General features: G+C 39.2%; 1 protein-coding gene across 1 annotated transcript; it reads right to left on the bottom strand.

Moving 5' to 3' along the window:
- Positions 1-1,933: 1,933 nt before the first annotated feature.
- LOC137834506 (uncharacterized) lies at positions 1,934-2,917 on the bottom strand. Its single transcript, XM_068642539.1, has one exon. The coding sequence runs from the start codon at positions 2,915-2,917 to the stop codon at positions 1,934-1,936; it is 984 nt and encodes a 327-aa protein (XP_068498640.1).
- Between the last annotated feature and the right edge of the window lie 8,550 nt (positions 2,918-11,467).

Raw genomic sequence — 11,467 nt, 5'->3', positions numbered from 1 at the left:
TTGGTGTGACAGGGTGCCAAACTCTTGGCATTTCAAACATTTCTGGACGTACTCGGTGCAATCTCCTTGCACGGTCGGACAGTAGTATCTGGCTCGCAATACTTTGGCAGCCATAGTTCGAGCTCCAGAATGGGTTCCACATACCCCTTCGTGCAGTTCAGTCATCACATAAGTGACTTGTTCAGGGTTAAGACACTTTAGGAGTGGACGGGAGTATCCTCTCCTATAAAGATCTTGGTCGATGAGTATGTACCGGGCGGCCTGCTGTATCATCGTTTTTTCCAGGTGCGGGTCACACACTCCTTCTGTCAAGTATCGCTTGATGGGGGTCATCCAGTTGGGCTGAGTATCGGTCGCCATGCATTCTTCAGCGCCAACACTTGGTTTGATCAGAGTCACATGTATGACCGATCGATGGACCCCCTTCTGTTTGACAGTAGCCAGCCTTGAGAGAGCGTCCGCCCAAGTATTATTCTCCCTCCGGACGTGTTGGAATGAGATTTCCTTAAACCTGCTTACTAGATTTTTTACAAAATGGAAATACTGTTGAAGCAAAGTTTTTGTTACCTCATATTCTTCTGTAACTTGTCTGATGACTAGGCGGGAGTCGCTTTTACAAATTAGAGTAGTTATTTCTAATTCGATTGTCAAGTGAAAATCGACGATTATAGCTTCATACTCGGCTTGGTTGTTCGAAGTTTTGAACTCGAACTTCATGGCCTGTTTAATAACAATTTCACCTGGTCGTTCCAACACAACTCCTGCTCCGCATGAACAATTGTTCGAGGAACCGTCTACATACAACTTCTATCTAGATTCCACCTCTTCGGTCGGATAAGGAGTGAGTTCTACTGCGAAATCAACAAGAGCCTTGGATTTAATGGCTCCCCTGGGTTGGTACTCGATGACTCTGATAGCTCAATCGCCCAACCTATCATTCATCCGGCTAAATCAGGTTTAGTGAGGATCTTCATGATGAAATAGTTAGTTTTAAATATGACTCGGTGGTTCTGGAAATACATCCGCAACCATCGTGCGGTGATGACTAAAGCCAACACGACTTTTTCGACCATTTGGTATCGGACTTCTGCGTCGTGCAATACTCGACTGACGAAATATACCGGTCGTTCCTCTGCTCCTATTTCCTGCACGAGGACAGAACTTATCGCTTCATTAGAGACAACAAGGTAGACTATGATGGGCTCGCGTGTGTTCGGTTTCTGGATGACCAGAGGGGACGCCAGAAATGCTTTGAGCTGGAGAAAATTTTGTTCGCATTCGTCCCTCCATTCAAACTTGGTCGTCTTCTTTAACAGTTTAATGATAGCTCTCGTTTGTTCGACAAGTTTAGGTACGAACCGAAACAATGAAGTAAGGCGACTGATCTGTCGTTGAATTTCTTTGAGTCCTCTGGGACTTCTCATTTCTGTAATAGACTTGCATTTCTCAGGATTTGCATCTATGCCTGATGGGTGAGCATGAAACCTAAGAATTTTCCACCTTCTACGCCGAACGCACATTTTTCAGGGTTTAAGCGCATGCGATATTTACGCAAGGCTTGAAACACTTCTTTCAAATCTGAGATATGTTGTTCGCACGAATCTGAATTAACAACAATATCATCAACATACACCTCTACGTTCCGTCCGATCATATCATGAAAAACATAATCCATTAGGCGTTGATAAGTGGCTCCAGCGTTTTTGAGGCCGAACGACATGACCTCATAGAAGAAATTGTCGGAGTCTGTTCTGAATGCTATCTTCTCTCGGTCGTGATGGTGCATCTGAATCTGATTATATCCTGAGTATGCATCGAGGAAACTTAAGATTTGGTGTCCGGCCGCGCCGTCGAGCAGTCGGTCGATGGTAGGTAGAGGATACGAATCCTTCGGACATGCCTTGTTAAGATCTGTATAATCTACACACATTCTTCATTTTCCATTTGCTTTCTTGACCATTACAACGTTGGCCAACCATGTTGTGTAACGGGCTTTCTGAATGAAACCAGCTCGCACCAGTTTATGAGTTTCCTCTCGTGCGGCCTTGCGCCGCTCTTCACCCAACTTTCTTTTCTTTTGGGCGATCGGCTTGGCTTCTTTATATACGGACAAACGATGAGTGATAACATCGAATTTCACCCCTGGCATATCTGCAGCAGTCCAAGCAAAAAGGTCAATGTTTTTTATTAGCGTCTTACCGATCTTTTCTCGGTCGTCCTGTTTGAGGGACGTTCCCATGTGTGTTTTGCAGTCCTTGTCATGAAGGAATATGGGTTGAAGATCTTCCTCGGCCTCCATGCGAGGATCGTCCAGCCGGGGATCTAGGTCAACGAGAGCAACCAAGTGCCTTCTAGAACCTCTTCCTCTAGAACGCCTTTCTGGTGACCGACCTCTTCGGCCTGGAGATCGGTCATTCACTGTGGTGTAGAGTCGTTTGGTTAGCTCGACTTTCAGGCTGGCCACATAGCATTCTCGTGCCGTTTTCTGATCTACATGCACTGTTGCGATATTTCCATTGACGGAAGGGAATTTCATGGCCAGATGAGGGGTCGAAACAATAGCTTTCAATCTGTTGATGGATGGACGATCGAGCAAGATATTGTAGTATGTATTGACGTTGACCAGTAGGTATCGTATGTTGATAGTTTTACTAAGATAGTCGTCGTCGAAAGTAGTGAATAAGTCAATATATCCTCTTGTATCCACCCTTTCTCCTAAAAATCCAACTATCTGTTCGTTATAAGGCTGTATTTCTACATCTGAAATTTGCATTTTCTTAAATGTCTCCCAGTAAAGGATGTCGACCGAACTACCTTGGTCCACCAAAACTTTAGCAATTGCGAACTTATCAATTTCCACGGTTATGACCATGGGGTCGTCCTGAGCGGGGTCAATCGCGGTAAAGTCGTTGTCCATGAATGTAATTGGTGGTATGTGCGGTCGGCGAAGTGTGGAGGCCGAATGGACAGATTGAATCGCCCTCAAGTGTTTCTTCCTTGCCGAATTGGAGCATCCTCCAGAGCGAAACCGCCTGCTATATAGTTAACTTCTTGTGGAGGTACGACGAGCAACACTGGTCCGACAATCGTGTTGATAACTTCACAAAATTTCTGATGGGTTCGGCTTCTACGTTCAGGACTTTCACTTCGAGGTCTTGTCCGTCTGACCGGACTTTCGCTTCGTTTTCTCCTATTTGTGCGATGGTGGTCGTCGTGGTTTCGGTCATCTCTTCGTCCAGGGCGTTCCCTCTCCCGGGAATAATCAATGTCGCGCTGGGGCGACCGAGGTGTAGACATGGTTGTCTTAACACACTTGCAAACATGACCGGCTTGAACAAGCTCTTCTATTTTATCCTTCAATGCCTGACAACCCTCAGTCATATGACCGTAATTGCGGTGATATTGGCAACGCTTAGCTGTATCGGCATTGGGAGGTGTTTGTGTTTGTTTTTATATTGGGATTAATTCAGTTTGTAAGGCCTCGTCTAGAATTTTCCCTCTAGGTACGATCAACGGGGTGTAATTATGGAAACGCGGGCCTCTATTAGAGTGATACCGATCTCAATCGACCGACACCATTGGAGGACGAATTCCCTTGTTTTTCTCTGTATTTTCAACATGTGTCTTCCTGTGATAGTCAACGTGTTCTTCAATTTGCATGAATTTTTTCACCCTTGTTCTTAATTCGTCCATGTCGTACGGTGGTCGTTTGATGAGACTTTCTGTAAATCGTCTAGGGAGTATGGTCGACACCTAGTGGTGCATTGCTATATCCGGATTCAAATTTTGTATTCCCATACAGACCTTGCTGAACCTGTCCATAAAAGCTCTCAATGACTCTCCTCTTTCTTGCTTGACATTAAGGAGAGACATGGAGGACGTCCGATGGGGTCTACTTGTGGCATATTGAGTAGTGAATTTTAGTTCCAAAACGTCAAAACTGGCAATGGAGTTAGGAGGAAGGTCAGTAAACCATCTGAGAGGTCCTTCTCTGAGTGATGTGGGAAAGACTTTGCACCACACCGTTTGATCAACCGTGTCCAGAATCATCTACGTTCTGAAAATATTTAGGTGCTCGTCCGGATCGGTGGAACCATCATAAAGGTTCATGGTTAGACCCCTCCATTTACTAGGGAGAGGTGTAGCGATAATGTCATCCGTGAAAGGATGGCCCCTTGGGTTTGCCACTCTGCTTGGGATAACGTGTTTAACACTTTGGTGGGTTTGCTGGTTGAACGATGTATGGGGTACTGCCTGGATGAGTATCTTTGTTCCAGATTGATGTGGAGGTGGTGTGGGCGCACGTGAGTGTCCCTCTCGTTTAGATTGTTCAAGTCGTTCGAGTAGTCTTTTATTATGCTCCTTTAACTGAGCCAATTCTTCTGCTTGTCATTGTCGCTCTTCTTCTTGCTTACGCCTGTCCTCCTCATGACGCAATTGGTCTGTAACTCCTTTTTGAAGCAATTCTTGCATCTGAGTCTGGAGTGTTTGGAGCATCATCATCTGCTCTTCCGTTGTGTTATCATTGTTGGTGTTGTTCACTGCCGAAACCATCTTTGCTTGCTAAAATCCTTATGTATGGGAAAAATAAGATTACATGGCCCCACGGTGGGCGCCAATTGTACATGTGTGGATGTCAGGGCCAGAGTAATGTTGATCCACATCGATACACAGTTGTTGTCGTGCTTGTAGCTACCTAATTCTTCGAGTCCTTCCTCCTTCGCGCATACGTTCGTCCGGTCGACGGGGGTACCTGCGATTGCACTCTGACGCTCAAGTCAGTGCTAGGGTTTAGTTTTGTCTCTCTGATATTATGAAAACGTACCTTTCCCCCTTTCGGAAGTTCCTTTTATAGGTTGACTTGGGCTTTCATTTGTGTGGGCCAGGTAACCGGTTACTAAAGACATACGTAGTGGTCCTTGGGTTGTGTGTAGTGGCTTCCTGGTATCAAGGGAGTGCTCTTCGTAGTGCCAACGCTGGTTACCTGGTATTAAGGGAGTGCTCTTCGTAGTGTCTTTGACTTATTCAACGCTGGTTATAACCGTTTCCTTGCCACGTGTTTATCATATTTTATTATTTAATGTGTAGCTTTCGGTCGTCTGGGGTCGACCGATACATAATAAATTTAAAATTTGAAGTTATATTGAGTATATAAATTAAAATATCAAATATTTATTTCCTACATATAATTATTTCTATTTAATTATTATTTTTTTTTTTTTTTATCATACCGGTTAAATGGTCGTGGAGAATTATGAATTATAAAAAATTGATTTTTTTTTATTTCCTTAAATGTTAAGGTTTTCTTTTTCGCATGTAATATAAGAGTTTAATAAAAAAAAAAATTGTTGGAGTAAATTTTTTATAATATTTTGATTTGTGAGTTAGACATCCTAACACTAAGTTATGATTTGTCTCACTTTTCTAAATTTATTTTACCAAGTCTTTTTAAGTTAGTTAAATTGACTAAAAAATAAATTAATATGATGAAGTATATTGAATGTTGAATGGTTTATTGTAATTCTTTTAATAAGATGTTTAGTTAATATACGAAATTTTGATGTCACGAGATAAATGTGGTTTTAATTGCAATTATAGGTTATTGTCTATGATTTTGAAATATTTAGAGTAGGGAAAAATAGAAAAATTATACTATATTTCTGGTTAAATTCATTAAAGTAAAATGAAGTTGAGATCATATATTTTTATCTAATGTATTTTGCATAAGCTACGGTTAGTCACTCAGTAAAATTAAAATTGTAATTTTTTAATCATTTTGTTCTAACTACTCATGATTTGTGAGAAATATGTATTTCTTTTTTTAGTTTGTAAGTATTATATACTATATGGATAAGTTTAAAGATGTTTTATTATAAATTATGTAATAAAATATGAGGTGTGTGATTGATGATATGTTTGGAGTCTAATAATATATATATAAAAAAAAAAGTAATTAGGAGATTGATGTTATTGTTAGGATTGTATGTATAATAATTGCCAAAAAAGTATTATTAAGATCTATGTATTAAATTAATATATTATATTCATTTTCTAATTATACATACATTAAGTTAAGAAGACAAAAATTTGTCATGTAGGGAAGAGATGATAAAAGTTTCATATAATAAATTGTGGGTGATAATTACGTATATTCAACAATTGAGAACTCCCGTAGTAGATAGAAAATTGTTAAATGAAATCTCTACGGAGTTAAGAGTAGTTTAGAGGGTTGTTGATAAATGTTAATTTATAAGTCAAATATAATGTTATTTTTTTATATAAAAGTTTTCATGTTAGGTATTACTATGTAACTTGACATCTCAAGTAACAACAATCATCTGTCATCACATGAAAAAAAAAATTATTATTACAAAAAAGAAAAAAAAAATACAAAAATATGGAGATTAGACCAAAACTCATATATTAACAAAAACGATACATAGGTAAACTATACCTATTCATAAAGAATTTTAAGAACAGATAGATGAAAACCTATTATACGAATAAAATGATTCTCTATGAATAAATCTTAAATTAGCCAACTTATCACACACATTCCCTTCACGAAAAATATGACTAACCCTAAACCTGATTTTCCCACAGTAATTAAGACAAGTATTCCATCAATTACGAAGCATCCACGGAACATTAGTCATAGCAGTAAATGCAACACAAACCAAGGCAGAATCACATTCAAGTCAGACATTAGTAAGTCTCATCTTTTGAGGTTCCTCCATAGCATGTATAACTCCATAAAAATCAGCAATCATAGCAGTCTGAACTTCAATAAACGCAGAGAAAGCACCAATAAACTCTCCCATACTCCAATGAAAAATATCTCCACAATTAGCAAAACCCCATACAGCCCCATCAACGTTAATTTTAACCCAGTCAGGTGAAGGAAACTCCCATCTAACAGGAAGAAGACGAAGAACTTTATCACCACAAGTATTAATACCAAAACACTTAATCACGTTGAAATCCAACATATCATTATTCATTGAAGCTTTAAACGAATTTCCTACTAGACAAGTTAAATCTTTAATTACCAAAATAGACCTAGAAACATCAATCTTATCCTGAAATATAGCATAATTCTTCATACGTCATATCATCCAAATAGAAAAAGTTATCACAACAAGCTTAATCAATTTAACCAAAGGACTACCATCCCTCTTAATAAAAGAAAGAAGATCATCCTTATTAGAGAAATGAGAAGTAAGAAAAATCTACCGAACCCAACTCCAAATATACAAAGCATTAGAACATTCAAAAAATAAATGTTAAATAGATTCCTTATGTTTTTCACAAAGTGTACACATAGAACATATATGCAAACCTTTATTTTGAATATGCTTATCTATAGGAAGCCGCCCATGAAAAACTTTTCAGAGTACTAGAGTTTTGGAATGCGGAATAGATGAAGACCAAATGAATTTACCTCAACCATAAGGAACTTCTGGTTCCAAGAAAAAAGTCCTAGCCAATTTAAGAGTGAAAGGACCAGACTCATCTAGAATCCAATAAGGAATATTTTGTTCCTCCCTAACCATGATATGCTTAAAAAAATGAGGCATATGTTGTAAAGATAAGGGAATATTCCAATCACAACCTGTCCAAAACTGAGATACTGTATCCGAAATGCTAGCACCATCAGATAACCTTGCAATATTTGTTAAAGAAGTAGTAGAACACCATTAATCATTCCATAAATTAATAAAAGAACCTGTACCAACAGTCCAAGAAGTATAATCAAGTATAGTAGAATAAAACTGCTTAATTCCAGGCCAAAGAGATGAGGATCTATAAACCATTATAAAATCGTATTTTGATTTAAGAACCTTGGTTTTCAAGAGAAAAGGCCAAGGTCTGTTGCTATAAGTAAAGTTCCAAGAAAGCTTAAGAAGATATGCATTATTTTCATGACAAAAATTAATAATATTCAAACATCCATTCTCAAGAGGAGAACAAATCGTATACCAATTCACAGTGACTATGTCTGTTTTCAAAATATCACCAATCCAAATAAAATTTCGATACCATAGCACATATACATATTAAAGCAATAAGCTAGAAATCCAGTAATCACCAACTAAATCTGACTCATCATGCTAAGAGATTTACCTTTTCAAGATGCTAGCTTCAATTTGACTTTATCATCGAAACTTTGGAGCACCAACAAAGATAGGCACTCCTTGAAAGGAAAACAACCATGACTACAAGAAAGAATACGCTGAGTTTTGGTGACAAATCTTGCAAAATTATCCATGGTGAAAAAACTACTTTTAGAGCTATTAACATATTGACAAGAAAAATCACCATATGTTTTAAAAAAGCACTCAAATTTCTAAGAGACTTAATATCCCCCCTACAGAAAACAAATATGTCATCAACATATAAAATATGAGAGGGAGTGAGATAACCTTGTGGACTAGCCATATGTATAATTTTCTTATCATTCACAAGCTTAGAGATACCTCTATTAAGAACTTCCTCTACAATATCAGACAAACTAGGAATCTCTAAGTTTTGTTGAATACCAAGGAATAGACCCTACTTAAGAAGAACTGCATTGTGAACATTACCAAAAGAATTTTTATTCCAATCTCGGAGTTCAATTTTCAAAAATTTTAACTTATGTTGCAAAATAAACATAGGACAACCAACAACCTTATTAGCCCAAGAATCATGAATAAGCTTCAGACATGATGTGTCTTGAAGCCACATAGAAAAGAAACGAAAATTGTAAACCTTCCTCAAAGAATTACTAACAAGATTAGCAAGAATAAAACCCTAAACCCTAAACTCTAATCAAAACAATTTTTAACAAGAACCTGATAAGTACAAGAATCTCATTCATCCCGCCACTCCATTACATAAAGCCCTATCCAGTCTTTTATGAGTTATATGCAACCCTCTCCATCCATTCCACCAAGTATAACAAGATTCAGTAAAAGGAATACAAGAAAGATCATTAGTATTAATCCATTCAAGGAATTCATTACAAGAAACCTGATTAGGAGCCACCCCCCATTTACAGTCATTCCCCGAGAGCACAACATTAAAATCTCCCATAATACACCAAGGCCCTATGAAGGAACTACGATCCCTCCACAAAAACCGTCTAACCAAGTATGTGTTAGCACCATAAGGGGACTGGTAAATCCAAAAATACTGCTAAGGTAGTTCCCTCTACAACATCGCAATGAAGGTCTCTTCATTTTTCTGAAATGTTAGAGGACTAGGAAATCACAAAAATGTGGAGATGTTGATTAGTTTACTTAAACTACATAAATCCCTCCTGGTTTTTCTTGTTGAACCTATGATGTCGTACACTGGTGCTTTCGACATCCTTTTCAAATATGTTAATATGCATTTGGTGGCTACGTCTCCTATTGTTAATACAGCTGCTAAGCTTTGGTGTTTTTCGGTTCCTAATCTTGTCCAAATTTTCTTGGTCAATGATGAATTTATTTCTGTAACTTGTCTTCTGCATGATAAATGTTTTAGCTTTGAAGGTGTTTAGGTGGTCTCTCTGGTTTTCTTTTAGTGCAAACTATTTCCTCCCTAGTATCACTGACACCCAAAATTTTGAAACAACATCTGTAATTTCCAAACCATTAAGAAAGGAAAAGTGGTTTCACAGGACCTCCAATGGTGCTTTAACATCCCCAAGGGATTTAGCCTTAAACCCTAAACCTTAAACCCTAAACTTCCGAGGGGAGGTATGAGGCGACGAAGATGGTACAATCACAATAGCAGAGACCTCCACATGACGACCATCAATTGGAGTATTGATTGGTGCTTTAAAATCTGCAGGTGATTTAGCCCTCCGAGGAGAGGTAGGATGCAATGGAGATGGTACAACCGCAGGAGTAGAGACCTCCACATGATCATCATCAATAGGAGTCGTAAATGAATGTGACTTTGAGCTCTTGGCTTGCATAAGAGCAGGTGAATTCCTTAGCATCCCCGGTTTTTGGAAATTCGAAGTGGGAATGGACAACCCTTGCCTGGATGGGGACCTATCATAATCCGAGGCATATCTGCAAAATCATTCTTCACAATGCCTATTTTATTATAAGCAAGGTGACCAAAGAGTGGCCCTACGTTAGCCCCGCTAGGAGCATCAATGTTCAATTTATCAGTGGAGCCTTCCACGAGCTTTGGCTGTAAATCTTTCTTCTGATACTCTTTACGTTGTTTAGGAACCGCGGTCCTTCCCTATTCCCGCTCATCAGAAGTTGTCTTCTAAGAAGGTTCATGTTGAGGCCCAGGAACACGACCCTGATAATGAATCACCCGGCACTGAGCAAGCTCATGCCCAATCATCTTACAGTGAGAGCAAAATTGAGGGAGCCATTCATATTCCACATCAGCTACAAAAGCAAAGTCTGGACGTTCAACCAAGAGGTGATCGGGAAGAGGGGACAACAGATCAATATCCACCAACACTCTATCAAACACACCCTTATTCTTTCTCATAGTATGCTCATTCAAAGACAAAGGAGTACCAAAACCTCTAATGATGGAAAATATCGCCCTTAGTCTCCAATACTCCAAAGACAATTTGTAGATTCTAATCCAAGCCTGAGTTTTGGTACTTTTCATGGTAGTTGGAACAAAGTCTTTTGTCTAGGCAAAAAATCTCAAGAAACCAAGAGATAACTTCAAGGAACCCATTCCGAGGGCCCATCGCATGTCTTCTAAAGAAGCAAACTCAAACTCATAGAAACCCTTCCCAATAGGATTTTTTCCACGGTTCAAGAGCCTTTCACAATAGCTGCAACTTTTTAGTTAACTCTAGGCGTGTGAGAGTTTTACCCCCCTTAGATAGAATAATCCAACCATGAGGATGGGTCTTGCAATCCTCAAGACCAGCCAAGTAATCTGCCTCATCAATCTGGACAACAATAATGTCTCCCTTAATACAAGGAGTAGGTAGCTGGGACAAAGGAATGTCACATGTATTTCCTAAAGCCTGAGTAAAAGTCTTCCTTTGTCTTGGCATAGCAAACACTTTTTTATTAGGGAACACTTCTCGATCCATCAAACAAGCCCATGGGATGAGGAAATCCGTAGAGCCCTCCGCCATTCTCAAAGGCTAACAAGCTACCGACCAACCCACGTCAGCCGCCACCATTCCACTGGCCGCACCACCTAAAAATCTTGACTTTACCACAAATATTGATAAAAATCGTGACTTTACCACAAATTTCGATAAAAATCGCGACTTTACCACAAGTTAGAATTGGCTACACGAATAAGGTGACAACTTTGGTTGTGTGCAATAGAATTTCCAAGAAGAAATTTAACGAAAGAATACACCTTGAATGCAGATGAAGAGACCCACCGCGCCACCACCAGCGTCTCAGCAGACTACCGCGTTGCCACCGACCAGCACTCACGACTCCTGCACCACCAAGTTGGAGAATAAACGACCACCCACACAAACCCTAGTCGCACC

The sequence above is a fragment of the Phaseolus vulgaris genome, chromosome 11 (genome assembly GCF_051622355.1).
Source record: "Phaseolus vulgaris cultivar YP4 chromosome 11, ASM5162235v1, whole genome shotgun sequence".
NCBI lineage: Eukaryota > Viridiplantae > Streptophyta > Magnoliopsida > Fabales > Fabaceae > Phaseolus > Phaseolus vulgaris.
The sequence above is the reverse complement of the archived record's forward strand: the minus strand, read 5'-3'. Positions and strand labels throughout refer to the sequence as shown.

Coding starts and splice junctions, on each gene's coding strand:
- LOC137834506 (XM_068642539.1), bottom strand. CDS start 2,917: ATGGACAACGACTTTACCGCGATTGACCCCGCTCAGGACGACCCCATG.